We start from the raw sequence: 18,548 nt of genomic DNA on the forward strand, positions 1-18,548 counted from the left end.
TTCTCTTCCATTGGACCCTTGTCCAGTATGGTATTTTTTTTTAAATAAAATGTCTGGAAAACTCAATTTTTAGAAAATATTTTGTTTTCTTGGTTTGCTATTTTATGAAATGTCTCATAGATGGTGACATTATGAAGGAATTTGATTCGCCAGCCGTCATCAGAAAGAGTTAGTAAACAGTGATATAGATAATATAAAAGTTTTTTTTTTTTTTTGAAATGGGAAAAAATTTCAGCAAATATTAGAAAACGTGAGAAGATTAAAGTTTTCAATTTAGCATATTTACAATATTTGAGCAACAAGAAATTGCGTGTTTATATCGTAAAACGACATATAATATCTTATATTCCATCATAAAACAATTTTTATAAAAACTCCAGTAACTTTTTTGAGGAATTAAATTTCGTATATAGTATTTAATACGACAGATAATTAAAATATTGTCGATAAAAGTTCTTTGACGGTTATCGATCATACACATCAACAGAAATCATTTGTGAAAATATGAACAGTTGTATTGTAGAAATTATTATTATTATTTGTAAGGTAAAAATATATAATTTTGTTTTTAAATTTGTAACAGGAATAATCACGTTAGCGATTAGTAAGAAAGATAATAATTAGATTATCTTTTACATTTACGGCACAAACATCGAATTTTGATTTAAATAAATGTGATATTACAGCTAAGATCATTTGTGCCGCTACATATTATCGATCGCAAAATAACAAATAAAATCATAAGAAAATTAAAAATAACGATTTTTTTTTATCGAATTTCTATTTGCTTAATTGACATTTCGTATTCATCGATAATTGTAAATAAAAATATATACGTGTAGATTATATTTAATCGTATAGAAATTACAAATTGTTTTTATCCGATCGTTCACAAGTCAATTTAAAAAAAAAAAAAAAATTCACAAGTTATTTAATAGAGCAATAGCTAAATTGGAGGATAATACATCCGCCTCTGTATTTTTTTGTATTATTTATTTTTAATATATAAATTAAAATTTTAAGAATATTATAAAAATACAGCAGTAAATTTTATTGTTATAACGATCGTTTTTATTACATTTGAAACAATAATAAAAAAAAACGAATTGTAAATTTCGTAATTTTTTAGAAATTGCACAAATATTTAGTATTGGAAAGAGCAGATTTTTATGAAAAGCGAGGAATTTATATAACAACGAAAAAATAATAATTATAATTATAAAAATTATCGATTTTTCTGCGGTGCTTTCCATCTGCTAGAATAGTAGTAAACGAGGTAGCTCAGGTGATGCTTCCACCCCTTCGGTAGATGGTGAGTCCGCCCTAACTACATAACAGCTGGAAATTCGCGTCCACTTCGACTGGAATGTCGAAAAATAAAGCTCGAATTATTACCTGCTCGAATGTCGTTGATTGATTACGAGCGAACTGATTGTCCGCGATTGTATTCATCCTTCAGAAATTCGGTACGTCGATATGCAGATTAGCATTTTTTTTTTATCCGTTTCAAGGAAAGTCCTGTTTTTTCCCCCTTTCCTTGTTTTTTTTCTTTGCCGTGTGGTGTTTATATCATTAAATATTGGAAAACTGACATCGAGCTGTAAGGAGATATTAGATTATTTTTAGAAACTATCAAAAAAAAAAATCTTATCTTTTTAAATTAGTAACGAATTTCTTAACTAACGTTAGAAACAATTGAATTTTGTCAAATTAAATATTTTAAATGATTTACTTAACGATACCTGTACGAAATTTTGGGTCGTATTAAATATTATTCAATGCTTATCTGGAATTTTGTTATTGTGTTTATTAAGTCAGATAAACTACATTAAGAATGGCGAATAATGTATAAAACGCATTTAATAATAATCTACTGCAGATTTTGATAATGTATCGCGTTTGCGAATTAAATTCTCTCTCTCTCTCTCGTTTCTGATAATTATTCGGTGTTTGACCTTTGTAACATCTGCATATTGTGTACTGCTTTTTTATGAATAAATGATAATTACAAACGTAGATAAAATATATGAAACGTACATGTAATGGAATAAAAAAATAAAAGCTATTAATTATTTTATAAGCCGACAAAATAAAACTAGAAAAAATTTCATTAGAAATCTTATAATTATTTATCAATTTATAGACATAAATTTATAATAGAATACAGTATATATCATTCTTATGTATAATTCATATTTTAATGTAATTTAAAAAGAAAAACATTTTTTGATTTATTCTATAAAATGACATTGCAGAGACTTTGGCAAATAGATTAATAAAACTTTGACGTTAATGTACTAGTATATATAAATATTTAGTTATTAATGAAACTATAAACATTCCAAGCATGCAAGTAAAGTCCTTTAAAGATACCAGATGTAGTAAATATAAAATTTTTAGTAGAATAATAATGTATATAAATGCATAGGTTTGTACGAAAAAATTTATACTTAGATTTTTGTTCGATATATTCTTGGAGAATAAAACGACGACGAAATCGTTTTGGACGTCCTCGAGCCTCGTAATTCGTTAATTATTATTCTATCCATATTTATGTACAAAATACATTAGTAAAAATGTATTTTACCGAGTTAAAAAAAATTACAGTGAAAATAATATGGTTACAAATAAAATGTCCATAATCATACTGTAATTTTATTATGCAAGATTTAAATATAACAAAACCATTTACAAATAAACTAAATTTTTTTACGATTAATAAGTATTTTGTTTACATACAAAATTTTTATAAGTGTATGTAGACAAAAAATTGTAGTCAATATAAGAAGTTTATAATAATAGAATTATTGTTTGTCACTAGAAAAAAGTAAAGTATTTTAGTTTAAATTACTTTGCATTGATGAAATCATTCAGTGAATAATACAGCTGTGATCTATGCCTTGGAATTGTGCTGCCAGATGACAGAGGCATTTTTTATTTTTGTTTTTGAGCATATGAGGATTCTTTGCTTAAGCATTGATGAAATCATTCAGTGAATAATACAGCTGTGATCTATGCCTTGGAATTGTGCTGCCAGATGACAGAGGCATTTTTTATTTTTGTTTTTGAGCATATGAGGATTCTTTGCTCGATAAATGACAACAGCTTTTATCATATTCCAGCCATGTCGCCACATAATAGCAGCATTAATTTTCTTGTTTTAAATAAAGACTGGTACATGTTTTGACAAGCAAAAAATTACCAATTTCCAAACAATATCCCAGATTAAAAATAAACAGTAAAACCAACAAACAAAAATATCAAAGTAAAAGAAGAAAAATATAAATACAGTGGACTGCCATATCTGCATATGATGTTCCAAAGCTTCTCATGGATAGTAATGAACTATCTACAAAACCCATATTTATGCATGCATATAATGTGGTAGATCAAGGGAAACATATAAAAACATAGTTACTGTTACATATTATTATGTATTTTGCATTGCTTCATGTTTTATAACAAAAAGTGATCATTAAAAATATTTTGCATATAATTTGCTTGTTATTGGGATGACTTCATTACTATAGTAAAAAATTAAAGAAATCAACTAGGGTGACAGATTAGCTATAGCTATCATTTTATTAGACTATTCCACTTCTGATATAATGTCTGAAGAAGCTGGAGAAGGCACAATACATGGAAATGTTGATGGTTGGATGATGTGAGCAGACAATGTTGACAGCTGGGTATTGTATTGCAGCTGATTGTAGACAGTAGACATTTTATGGAAAAGTATTGTGATGGGAAATTGTCACTTCTGCCATTTGATTCATGAAACATGTTATGAAGAAGTTCTAAAGCTTCCATTATTAAATGGGAAACTTTAACACTGCTGATAATTGAATATGATCTATCACAGGATCATATTCAATTATCTTTCCTTTAAATTCTGAGCCATTTGAAACTCTTTTTGTTTTTTGAAGTGTCCATACTACTGTTTCTGGTTCAGTATCTTTTTCTTCACTGTCATCTTCCCTTGTAAATGATTTGATGAAGTCTTCTAACTTCTTGTTTGTCAACACTTTAATATGATCTATTACTTTTTTCTCTATCATATTGACAAATCTAGCACCACCAATTTGCCTTGCTGTTTGAATTATTTCTTTCTTCTGTGTTGATTCCGTGGGTCTTGAAAATTATGGACAGGATTTTCAAGGACTGTACAAAGGAATGAAGCATTGATGAAATCATTCAGTGAATAATACAGCTGTGATCTATGCCTTGGAATTGTGCTGCCAGATGACAGAGGCATTTTTTATTTTTGTTTTTGAGCATATGAGGATTCTTTGCTCGATAAATGACAACAGCTTTTATCATATTCCAGCCATGTCGCCACATAATAGCAGCATTAATCTGTTCTCACATGTTTTAAATAAAGACTGGTGCCAGTTTCACACTTTTTTGTATATAGGTCTATCCTTCTTTCCTGTAAGTCCATTCTTGAGAATGGAGTTAGATAGATGGAAGTCAAGACCAGATATGAAAAGCTTAGGGGTAGAAGGCCCCAATTAAGTATATATGAATTTCCAGACTAGACTGGAAGTCATGTTATTTCAATTCAAAAATTTCCCCCTGAAAGCAGTTAGATAGATGACCAGCATGAATCTATTGCTAACAGGAAAAGTATGATATATAGGAGCAAGACACTACTAAAATTGTAGCTTAGCATTGTGATGATGTCACAATAAATAATTGCTCATTACTATTACATATCTGTGTGAGATCGGGGTTGTGGAGACTTTGCTCACTCTATACAGGATGGTTTATTAGTTAATAAAATAAAGAGTGAGTGAACGGTAAGGTTCACTCACCTACAGTCAGCTCCTGATGCCAGTTAGGAAGAATAATTTTACTCATAATCTAACGTATTGAAGTTAAATGTCTTATCTATTAGATCCGAGTTTTATCTTATCTGTATCCAAGTGGTAAATGAAATTATAGGAGGGAGCTACCGATCCAGGATTAGAAATAGGCCTAGTCCAAATTATATGTAATATAACTATATCTATTTATACAAAAGAAAAATGACAAAGAATACAATAAAACATGCTTAATTAATTAATGTCCAAATTAAGGCTATATAAGTTTTGACTACCTATCTTATCTTACAGGCTAACCTTTCTCATTGAGAGAAAGAGTTTACAATAATCATATATTACCTGGGATGTAAGAACCTTGATTGAAGATACTTCTTATTACATTCTTCATTAGGGATTAAATACATTCAGGATGAGGCAAGAACTAACTCGATAGGCTAGGATTGACGTAACTTTTACCGCTAGTGATATGGCTGGACATGACGACAGCCCTAAATGGCTAGTGACCTCTGGATTAGGACAAGAAGCAAGTATGAAAGGTGACTTCCACCTTTTATAACAAACTGGTGGACCAATAGAATTTGTCCATGATTCATTTTCTTTTCCTTATCATACTTTCATTTTAGCAGGAACTCCAACTTTCTCTGATTCACAGGAAAGAGGAGAAATGCTGTACATTAATAAAATTTTGTCTATTTTTTTTTTTTTATGAAATAAAAAATTATCTTAAAGTAAATTAATTTTACAATTCTTTTTACACTTTAAAATGTTCCCAAACTCCCAGTTCTCACATTTGCTTTAAGGTGTTTTTTTTTTTTTTTTGAACAAAGCACATATTGCTTTTTGTAAAACATAAAATGATTTATGAAATTATATAAAATGCATTATTTGCTGTTTCCTCCAGCATTAAATATCACATTTATTTTCTAAACATAAATGTTTTATGATTAGCAATGTTCAATCTATTTTATATCACAACAGAATAAGTGATTTGCAATGTAATTGTATTGAAATAACAATACATTGGAATTTTTTCCTCTATTGACTTGGGGAAAAGCAAAGAGAAAATGTGTTATTGGTTACCATGCTTCTGTTGTTTTATTTTAATAACACTACTTTAAGTACATTCAAACCACATGTTTCAAACGGTGCCTCTCTTTTTGAACAATTCAGTTTACAAATAAAATTTTGAATGCCATATTTGCCTTGGTTGCCATGTGATAACTCAGTTGCCTAACAAGCTACTCGGCAGAGCCAGCCATCAATGGTCAACTTTCTATACTTCCTGTGTTAAAGACAGTCGGCTACTCAACCAATGACAGCACTACCAGTTCAGAAGTCAGTGATGCCAAGATTGCCTTGCATCACAATATGAATCAGCAATGATTTTGGTATTTAAATTAGATTTTAATGCTCAAATTATTTAATAAAAACTGCATTAATTGACATTTATGTAATGTAAATGGCATTCAAGAATTCATGTTTACATATGCTTAAGTTAAATTAAATGACAAAAATTTATTAATATAATAATATATTAATAAATTATTATTATTAATACTAGATAGCCAGTTAATTAAACTACAAATAATAATTAAAACTGGCCCCTTATACTGAAACTGAATATAAAAATAAAATAAAATTGAAATCAAATCAACTGAAACACAATAGTTTGGAAAGTGTGGATAAAATACTTTTTTTCAATCTTGATTGATTTGTTTATATTTCATGCAGGCAGTCAGAGTTGAGTCTCTGTTTATAGCACTTCTTTGTAAAGTATTGGTTTCAGTTGGCAGTGATGGAACATTTTGCTTTTTTAATATATATATATAATTATATAATTATATTTTGAAACTTAATTTGTTCCTAAAAGTTGTTCAAAAATCAAAACAATTTTTTTTTTACCTCATGCATAAAAATGTCTACAAATGCACAAATTGCACAATGTACCACCGGTGTTAACCGAGTATATCTAACTTAACCCAACATAATAATTATATATATATATATAATCTAAATATATAAAATTACACATTCTGACTGAGTGATTGATTCATCATCCCCAGAGCAAACTGCTGAACCTAAAGAGGTGAAATTTGGTACACAGTTAGGGTACATCATGAAAATCACACTAAGAAGGGATTTTTGGATATTCCTCTGCAGGGGGAGGGGGAGGATTAAGGGTTAACCTGAAGAACAGCTTCTAATGTACTATTTTAGATGCGATTCTTTGTTTTTAACTACATTTAGTCTTCATTGAGTTTTGTATTTATTGAGTACTTAGGTGTATTAAATTGATAACATTTCAGACATTGTTAAAAATATTTTTATATATTTTGATTTTTTAACTAAATGTTCAAACTGTTTTAAATTCAAATTTGTTATTGCATATTGGTTCGATTATGGAACGATTGTAAATGTTTAGAAAATTGATCAGGTTGAAAAGGTTCGTTTGAAGCAGTAAAACGATTCTCAGCAATAAGGGGTATGTGTTATATAACAATTACTATGGTTGTTGAAGATTACCGTTGATAGCAATAACTTAATTTCCAAATGTACAAATTATCCAAATCATTTGCCCAAGCAAAGCCGTGCTCATTTGCTAGTGTATATATATATATATATATATATATAAAATGAAAAAAAAAAAACATGTTTTGGTTTTCGAACAACTTTTAGCAATGAATTAAGTTTGAAATCTGAGGTTTGTATTTAAAAGAAAAATCTAATGCAAGTCAAGTTTATAAAATGACAATTAACAATACATATTTTGATCTTTTTCTCAGAAAAATTTTCATTATTCTGTTTTATAGACAATTATTGTAAAATAATAGATGAAAATTTAAAATCAGTATATGTTTGATTTTAAAGATTGTACAGTGCTGTTTGTTGGTATAACAAATATCAGTTTAACAAAATTTTCAGTATAATGAATTTTTCTTGAATCCCCTGCCAATTTCCTATTTAACACAATGTAAAAATGTTTCAGTTTAATGAATACCATTATAAATAACATTTCAGTTTAACATTATAAAGATTCTGGCCATTATGAAAGAATAATTTCATTATAATGAAAAATAGTCTTTTGTAATGGGCATAATTTCAAGTGCATAGTTTGTTCATTTTTAATAAATAATGAATATTATGTCAAACTGTCTAGCAGTTTCAATGTCTAGTCCCAACTGTTGACATTAATTTTGATCCTTAGTTATGGTTTCATTTTGATACTATTACTTTACAGTTATTTCTTTTTAAGTTTATGAGAAAAAAGTGGAGAAAAACAAAAAATGCAGCAGTTTTTTTTTGGAAGAGAATAAAAAAATATTAGATAATGTGCAAAAAGAAATTAAACAAAACATGCCAGACAGTCTACCAGAATTCTGTCACAGTAAAAGATTTAATTGAAAAAACTTTGAGTAAATAAACAACACAAACAAAAATTAGGCTGCTTTTAGCAGAAAATAACAATTAGAGAGACAGAATTAAAACTAATCAGTACTACTATAATGTTATTTTAGTTGTTTACTCATGATATTTTTGATGATAAAAATTTATACTGTAATACAAATTCTATATTTAATATAACTTATATTCTGGAAATGAGAGATACATATTTGGTTCAATATAAATACTAATAGATAAATGCATTTTTAAAAACTTTTTTATTTCAAAATGTAAGTGATTCTATTATTATGAACAAATTTCTTTAATCCTTGCATTTTTGTATTTCAATATAATGAAATTCAGTATAATGAAAATATTTGTATAGTTCCACAGTTTTGTTATACTGACATTCTACTGTATTGATAAAGGATAAAAAAAAAAAAGATGGTTGTGAGTAAGATTTAGAACTACAATGCTCTACTTAAATTTTGTTTTATTTTCTGGTCACATATATGGTATGCTAAATCATGGTAGGATAGATTGATAGAATTGGCAACATCCAAAATTTAAATGTTATCAAAAAAATTAATGTTTTCAACATTAGAAATGCATATAATCTATTTATTAAATATTTGTTCTTATATCTTTAAATAAAATAAAATTCTTTTGACATAGATTTCAGAAATAATATAATATTCAGAAATCAAAATTTAATGCTTGATTTTAGAAGTATTGTTTCTGGATTTAACATTTAAAAAAAATATTTTTAATAATACTGATTTTTTAAGTATTCCAAAACTAAGCAAAATGACTTACTGACGAAATACTATAAACTCATAAACTGATTGCTAAATCAAATTTATCTTGTTTTGTTTTGTTGAAAATATTTGAATCGTGTATAGTGATAAAAACTTATCATTGACTTCTTTACTGTTTAAATTGATATGATATAAAACATGCTATGATTAACTTAATGCCCTTGTTTTTTATTACTTAGATGAATGAATGTAATGCATTAAATTTAAGCAAAATGACTATTATATTCAAGTGTCATCTACCAATATTCTCACTATACTTCTCCTCATTTAACAATAAAATTTTTTTATTTTTTCATTTAATATATTAAATTTTGGAATGTCTATGAGAAAATTTAGTCATGAACTAATGCAAATAACAACTTTGATGAAATTAACTTGAGTAACTAAACATTTAATTCCTAGCATCTAATTTTTACATGAAGAAATGTTTTTGACTATTGGGTTCTAATTAAAGGAACTGTCAGATTTTAGAACAATGATTCAAAAAGTTATTTGAATGTAGGAGTATAGGTATATTATTATATTCCCTTTGAGTATATTTAAAAATGAATTTGCATTACATTGCAAAATTAAAAACATCAAAAATTACCACTAAATCCGGAACCTGTTACAGGTGTAAATCGTGTGAAAAAAAACCTTTCTTCACAAACATTTTCAAACTTTCTAAGATAGTTCTTTCTCAGGCAAAAAATCTGATGGAATGCTTCAAAAAATAGAACGTGGAGATTTAAAACAAAAGAACGAGTTTCGTTATGCGAGCATTAGGTTTTGTTTTAAATCTTCACGTTGTACTTTTTGAAGCATTCCATCGGATTTTTTGCCTGAGGAAGAACTATCTTAGAAAGTTTGAAAATGTTTGTGAAGAAAGGTTTTTTTTTTTTTTCACACGATTTACACCTGTAACAGGTTCTGGATTTAGTGTTGATTTTACCCCCAGTGTTAAAGTGATGTTGAGTTTCTTATCAAAAATTACATAAATTAATTTAATATTTATGTATATTATAAGAGAATTTAGTGACAGAATAGTCTTCCTATATTAGAAACGGTCTGATGAGGAAAGACCACAAATTGCTATTTCTTCTTTTTAATAAAATGCAATTTATTATGTGGATCCTGGTATCCCAGTAAAGCCATTTATGTGAATAGGCAATATACAGTCAAGATCACTTCAAAAGTTGACAACTGAAAAAATTGTTTTTTAACATTTTAAGGAAAAAAATGCATTTTTGGTCTGTTGACTACTTTTCATATTGCAATAGCCTTGCTAATTTGCATAAAACAAAGATAACTGATTAGTTTGTTTCACAATTGGAGAGCAACAAGTGAAGAATTGTTATATCAATTGAAAGTTGACAACAAAGAAAACATTGTAAATACAGAAAAAATATTAATTTCAAATTGAGTATAACACAAAATTTAATTCCAGAATTGTCAATTAAATAGTTTTTTAGTATCAATAAGAAACTATACCAAAGAAGAGAGAATTGAATCTCAAAGAAAGAGTGCAGATTGTACGAGTGTAAAAATGGCAATTTTCTTGTTATTATTGAAAAAGAACATCAAATATCACAAGAAGGTGTCAGAAAAATAATGGTCAAATATTTAAATAACAATATAGGGAGAAATTTACCACGAGCACACCGCCCTAAGGCCACAACATCAAGAGAAGATGCAATGATTCACCATAAGGCCACCGAAAACTCTTTTATAACAGCTAAAGAAATAAAAGAACAGCTTACTCTTGAAGCCAGTGTTTCAACTATTAAGAAAAGATTAAATAAAAATGGTCTCCACAGAAGAGTGGCTTGTAGAAAACTAATGATTTCAGCAGTGAATCAGAAGAAAAGACTATCTTTTGCCAAAAAATGTGTGGACAAGCCCCTAGAGTTTTGGAAGTGTGTTATTTGGAGTGATGAGTTAAAACAAGAGTTGCAGCATGCTAAAAGAAGGAAATTTGTTTGGAGAAAGAAAAATCAAGTATTCGATAAAAATAAAACTGTGGGAACAATAAAACACTTACCTTACATAATGGTTTGGGGGTGTTTTTCAGGGTTTGGAATGGGCAATATTGTTCAAATTCACAATCGCATGAAAGCAGTAGATTACAAACAGATACTTGAAGACAATTTAGTGGTGTCAGCAAGAAAAATGGAGATTGAAAATGAATTTGTCTTTCAACAAGACAGTGATCCCAAACATACAATATTGCTTCTCAGAAAATATTTCAATGAAAGTGATATCAAAGTTTTTGAATGGCCACTGCAGTCATCAGACTTAAATTTAATAGAACATCTCTGAGGTGAATTAGACTGCTGTATTCCTCTTAGCCATAGAAAATCTTTATCATTGTACAAAGAAGAATTATTTAAGGTTTGGTGAGAAATTGAGCAGGATATCATTGATAAATTAATTAACAATATGCAAAGTCGACTTCTTCATGTAATTCAGGCCAAAGGCAGTCCAACAAAGTTCTGATTTGACTCTTTCTGAATGTTTTATTTCGTGTCAACTTTGAAATGGTTTTGACATACAACATAAATTTACAATTTGTAAAACATACATAATATTTTCTTCAAAAGTTTTTGATGGATTTAATAAAAAATTAAGTCTTAAAAGTAAAATTAAGGTTAATTCAATTTTTACATATTGATAAGATGATGATTAACTCAAAAGTTCAATAAACAGGCTATGTCAACTTTGAAATGATCTTGACTGTACAAGGAAAAAACTTGAAAAGAAATTCACACACCATTAATAAGTAGTATGCCTGACAAAATAGAAGACAACTGTGGTGAGGCCTGGTCAGTAATGCCTGTGATTTCTGATTCAGGTTCAATTTGCCTTGTTCTTTTTTATATATGTAATTTACTAAATATAATTGAAGTACAAAGTTATTACAAATGAATCATTGGATTTCAAGCAACTGTATTTCCAACAATAATTCAGATTTAACAATGAGTGATGTATTAAAAGAACTAGAAACTGTCCAATTTTGTGTTATAGGACTACAGATGTTCTGTGTGTGTTCCTTTTAGTAACATGTCATATGTTCAAGTGGTAGTCCAGTTTGCCCCATGCATTGTAGCATGTTTCCTGGATGGTCGTAATTGTAGTAGTAATGTGATCCCAGAGCTTTGCCAAAGATGTGGTAATGGCAGAACACAAACCTGTAAAATCACATGGTGTATGGTCTGGAGATCTGGGAGGTGTCTGCATAGTGCTAAGGTATTGTTACTGTGATGCCCAATTCAGCTGTGTGGGAGTTCTGTATTCAGATATTGAGGCATCTCAGTATGCTAATGAGGTGAAATTCCATCCTATTGGAAGTGAAGGTCATCATAAATGACTTCTACTACATAGCCACCATTTTGACAAATGGACATCATGATGCTATCTGGTATGTTGCAAAGAAATCTTCACCTGTGTTTCAAATTTGGAGAGTTTCTTTTTAGTGTCTGGCCTGGATAACCTAGCTAGATACTTTGGAAGTTACAGGAGATAAACCCAATGGTTCTTAACCCTGTACTTTTATTTTATAGCAGTTATAAATTTAATATTTTGTCTCTAGTTAAAATTGTACCTACAACTATTTTTTTCATCTTTTGTTCTTGTTCTACAAAATGTCCAAAATTCACAATGCATAAGAAAATTTAACACTTATTAGAAAATTATGATTGTATTTATAAAATTAAATAGTATGTTCAATTTTAACTAGAGACAATATATTAAATTTATATCTGCTGCAAAATAAAAGAAAGTAATAAGTATTTCATTTTCTTTTATTAAAATTGCAACAACAAAATAAATCTTCTTACAGAATATGAAAGTGTAACTCAGTTTTATTTTGCATTACTCTACTTGCAACATTGATATCATATTTCTCAGACATAATACTTCAAAATGGCAAAGGTATAAGAGGAAACAATATGCATTCTTTAGTTTTTTTGGAAGTCTGTTATCATAATTTCCATTATTCAAAACTCAGTATGGAAAAGATCTACCATCAGATAATGTTATCTGAGGGTAGATCTGTTATGATGTGAAATAACACTTATTCAAATTCAGTGTAGTATTATATGTAACAAATTGTATTTTTTGGTTTCTTCTGTATATTACACATGTTATCATTACAAATTTCAATCATAGTTTAAATATGCTACTTTATACATCTGTTGAATGTTTTTTGGTGTATATCACAAATAAAACAATTTTTACTTCTAATTATTACTACTGTATTTGTAAGGAGATATTTGAATATCAGGTTGCGCTTCCTAAATATTCTGCAGATACATATTGAAAGGGGTCCAAAGTATGGCAACGATGTTTGAACCACCGAAAACTCTCTTGCTGCTTAGTATGGTGCTTGGAAACAAGGATTTCTTTATCCTACTGAGCACATACCTGGGAGAAAGAGAACGATGCTGCAATAACGTTCTTAGACCTGCGTATACATAAGTCTCTGGAAGGTCTACAATTCTCGGTACACCACAAGTCCAACACAGCTCCGTACATCATCCCAGCAGAGGCCTTTCAGCCTTCTCGATATGTCAACGCCACCATCACCTCCCTCATTAGAAGGGCATTTTTGCTTTCCCATGCAGGAGCTGGTGAATATAGAGTTAGACAACATCAGTTTGGCAGTATGCACAGCTGGCTTCTCACATGCAAAATTTACGCATGTGAACAGTAGGATAAAGAAATCATTGTTTCCAAGCACCATGCTAAGCAGCAAGAGGGAGTTTTCGGTGGTTCAAACATCGTTGCCATACCTCAGACCCCTTTCAATACGTATCTGCAGAATATTTAGGAAGCGCAACCTGGTACTACCATTAGCTCCCCTTCTGAGCTTACGTAAGCTTCTTTGCAACGATAGAGACAAGTTCTCCACGCTCGAGAAGTTGGAGATCTATGCTGTCCCGATATTTGAATATATTTCTCATCTATACTAATCTCTAAATATTTGAAATTTATGATAAACAGTTTGCAATGTTTTAGAGGTCACAGGATAGTATGATAGTTTATTTAATATAGTTTATGTAAATATAAGTACTTGATGATTATATTATCACTAATTACTACTGTTATCATTTTCAAATAGGCTTTATAGAACTATATATACGTATGTATAATCGTTATCCTTTTTTTTTAATTTGCTAATTATATACAAATCTAACAATGATTTATTGAGTTTGCATTACAGTATGGTCTTGTTTTATGTAGGGGTTATCATCAAGTACTATATGAAATTCCACATAAATTTATGTTTTACTCTAAATAGTCCTAGATGATTGCCTTAGATACTTACAACTTACACAACCATTTACAATAAACAGAAAAATTTTTAAATATGTTTAAAATGTTTTACTTTTGTTTTTACTATATATACTGAATTCAATGATAATAATAATAATAAACTTGTGCATTAATAGTGAGAATTACCCTGTGCATCCACTAAGTTGGCCCAACATTTTCTATCCATGAAAACATGAATCCACATATAGTAATCTCACATAAAACAAGACAATATTGTATGTAATTAGTAAATTTTAGGACTTAGAGATTTCACTAATTTAGGTTTAGCTATTTGAAACTATATCTATTGGCCATTGTTTACAAAAATTTTGTAATGATTTGATATTTTTATATGTATATTAACATAATTTACTCATAAAACTAAATTTAAATATTTTTAAATTTCAGGCACTTCTTCATGTAATAAACTGTATTAATAATGAAAGCTTTGAAGAGAAAGTATCTCATCTGATAACATTATGGAAGTGTTTAGCCAAATTTTCCAATTATTTACAAGAAATTTCAGAACTGTATCAGTTTGTCCTAAAGTAAGAATTATATATATATTAATTATTGTGTTAAGTTTTAAATTATAATGGAAATAGATTAAAGTTTGTTTTAAACGTATTTATATTTTAAAATTTTAAGCATATTATTCACCTTATAAATTTAAAAGCCAATAAAAAATAATATTAAAGCATGTTACATTAAATGAATATAATTATGCATGATCTTAATGTGCCACCTGATTTTCTTATGTACCATATTTTATACTTAAGAAAATTTTCCTTGCCATTTTTATGTAAGAATTTAAATATATATATACTATGTAAAAATTTTACTGTAATTTTGCATGTAATTATTTTGTATAATATAATAGGTACTAGATATTTATTACTAAAGAATGACTGTTGCATGGTTTTATGATTTCCCTTGGAAACTTTAAATAAAAAAATTGTTTATTGTTACTGCTAACAAAATATTGATTCAATATACTGTATATTGAGCTTATTTACCTCTTGTATTTGTTTATATATTATACTATATATATTAGTTAGTGCTTTTTAAATTATTGATCAATATCTTCTATGATATGTTGATGTTAACTATAAATTTTGTATATAATTAACTTTTTTATTGACTCTTCAGGATATCAAACTGTAGTTATTAAATGCTATAAGAAAAATTGACTGTTATGTTAGTTTATATTTTTAATTTTTATCAATATAATTGATAAATGAAAGTTGCTAATTAATAAATGTTTAGTTCTTTCATCTAATTTAGAAATATCTTTAATCTTAAATAATATTTGAAAAAGTTGTGAATAGGTTCTATATTTAAAAGCCAATGGAACTTTCATGCAATTGATGAATAATAACTTATATTCTGCTTTTTAAAATACAGTCAAACCTGTTTTTATGCGGGGGATAGGGACCGCATTAAAAAAAACGCATAAAAAGAAATCGCACGAAACTTCACGAATGGCTGTAAAAAATAGTTTTCGCAACACAATTAAAAAATTATTTTTTTTTATGCGGTGAATAGGGAATGCATAAAAAAAGTCTCACGTAGAAAATAACTCAAAACCGTACGAAATAGAATTTATTGACAACAGATGTCAGCACTTGACTGCATCGTCTGGTCTATCGTCTGTTTTACATATTTTTGTCCAGGTGGTGTTTTGTTGACTTAAAAAGTAAATTATTTCATTTTTCGCATATTCATGCAATAATATTACTATAATAAGTGCATTTATGCTATAATAAGTTTATTTAGCTATAATAAGTCAACGTGAGACATGACGAATCGCACGAGACTAGTCGCCAACTATACCGCACAAATAAAAAATCGCACAAAAAAAACCGCATAAATTGAAAAATTTGCATTAAAAAAATCGCACAAATAAAAATCGCACATAAAAAGAGCGCATAAAAACAGGTTTGACTGTATATGTAAATATTCACAGCAATCAGTTTAAATTGTAAAGAATCATGTTTACTAAAAAGAATTTATTGCTAAAGGTTATAAATGTTGCTCATAACTAAATCAAATATTAAATTGGAAAAAAATGTTTACAAACATTTTATCATCAGCATTTTATTTATAAATATGTGTAGAAGTGAAGTCAGTTTTTAATCATATTGAAAATTCAGTAAAATTTAAATTTTATGGTCACCATCTTTTTTCTTGAATTTTATTTCTTTGGATTAACATTTTTAGTAGTATTATTACTTTATGTAGACTCTCAAACTTACAAATTTTTCTCTAAAGCTACAAAAAATTTAAAATGCAAAATAACTGTATTCTAGAAGACTGCGATAATGAAATTTAATTCATTTTATTCTAATCTTACAATAAAATTGTAATGTAAGTAAAATATTTTAAAACTGATTAAAATTTTTTAAAAAATTCTTAAGAAAGTATTTTTATTGCATTTTTAAACACATAAAACAAAAAATTAAACCCAAAAATGCAGGAATTCTCTTTTTCCTTTTTGTTATTTTTAATGACAGTTTCTTGTTGGTTTTGTATTTTTACATGTAAAACTATGAATATTTTCATATATTTATATTATTAAATAATGTTGAAATGGTAGTGGTTTTGTATGTTAGAATTTCTAATTAGTTGAACAACTTCATTACATTGACATAAACAAACAATAGTCAATAGTAATTCATTATTCACTGAATTTATTTTTAAGTTATTTCTGTTTTACTGTTTAAATTTGTAGTTTTCATTTTTGGATTATTTTGTCAATTTTACAAGTTATATTTTGTGTTCTTATAGTAATTTTAAATATATGTGGGAAAAACATTCTAATAACCTGCGAGCGCTTTTGATGTATTTATAAATGTCATCTTCAGGCAGAATCAGAATAAAATAGCTTTTTGAACAGATTTTTTTAAAAAGAAATTGGACCCTCACTCACTCTACAATCAACATGGAAAAGTGCACAGTATTGTATCGAGATTTGCGCAAAAGGTAAGGGTTAGATTAAACAAGAAATTCAGGTGACTCCTCGGTGATGTAATCAAACAACAAAATCCAGTGCAGCCAATCCCATTCCACAACTACACAGGGGAGACTATTTCGTCCCTAATTTCCAAGATATTGCAACAGGGAAACAAGTATATCGCTCCGTCATGCGACATGAGTGCCTCTGAAACAGTCCCAGCGGCCTTGGCAGCATTGAAGAGCTGCCAAGCAGCGACCAGATTCCCACAAATAGAGCTCTTGGTCATTTCAACGCTTGCCTCAGTGAGAAAAACTTCCGCTAGTGCCAAAAGCCGTCTTTGTGACCATTCTGTAAAACATTACCTGTCAACATCCAACATCTTCTAGTTTTGGACAACGATAAGAAGTTCATCCTATGCAAGGAAGAAGACTTTCTATGCAGGGCCACAGACTTCCTCAATCAATTGCATGCTGTGGTCTTACGGGAGAACCCAACCCCTTCTGTGTTAAGGAAGACAAAGAAAGTAGTGACTCTTCCAGGTGTGATTACTGTCCTTTCAGGACACTTGGACCCTCTATCCAACGTTGCGTGCCCCAGACTTTTCTTTGAGGCCAAAACACACAAAGAAGGTTAGCCATTGAAGCCATTGGTTAATAAGAGATCTCATTCCACCTACTTCCTCGAAAAAGCACTTGCTAAGTTGCTTGGTGGGCTTCTTCCTTCCTCTTCCCAAGTCACATCCTCATCCGTTGTGGTTAAGGCAACATTATCAACTACACTAGGTAGTATGTCCCCTGATACATATACCTTCTACAAAATGGATGTTGTCACATTATATCCTTCTGTACCGCATTTCGAGGTGGTGATGCATGCCAACACCTTACTTATCAAGGAGGGTTCACTGTGCAGCAGGTTTTAGAGATTTAGAGAAGCCTTACTCTTCATCACAGAACACAATTACTTCCACTTGAGTAGGAGGATATACATGCAAAACAGGGTGTACCAATGGGCTCACTGCTGTCCACTATATTAGCGGAATTGGTCATGAGACATCTTGAACACAGGGTCTTTAGATTTCCTCTCACAATAGCCTACTCCTTTGATATACTTGAGGTACGTGGATGACATTCTTCTGGCATGGCAGGATACAGAGGACTTTTTTCTGATGTTAGAATGTCACCTGACGAATGTATACTCCTCTATCAGCTTCACTTGGGAAAAAGAGTTTGGGGGAAAAATCACATTTTTAGATTTGGACATCTCCAAGACCCAGGGAGG

At 29.1% G+C, this 18,548-nt stretch overlaps 1 protein-coding gene across 3 annotated transcripts in view; it reads left to right on the forward strand.

Moving 5' to 3' along the window:
* LOC136969194 (serine-rich adhesin for platelets-like) overlaps positions 1-18,548 on the forward strand; it is an 86,060-nt gene that overhangs the window by 36,897 nt on the left and 30,615 nt on the right. For 2 of the 3 annotated variants that reach the window (XM_067263287.1, XM_067263289.1), the window contains exon 2: positions 14,723-14,862. In XM_067263287.1, the coding sequence (XP_067119388.1) occupies positions 14,723-14,862 (140 nt within the window). Of the gene's footprint in view, positions 1-1,133; positions 1,313-14,722; positions 14,863-18,548 lie in introns of those variants that run through there. The other variant, XM_067263288.1, reaches the window with a different exon arrangement.

This window comes from Centruroides vittatus, unplaced genomic scaffold, assembly GCF_030686945.1.
Source record: "Centruroides vittatus isolate TY-2023 unplaced genomic scaffold, ASM3068694v2 contig_1758, whole genome shotgun sequence".
NCBI lineage: Eukaryota > Metazoa > Arthropoda > Arachnida > Scorpiones > Buthidae > Centruroides > Centruroides vittatus.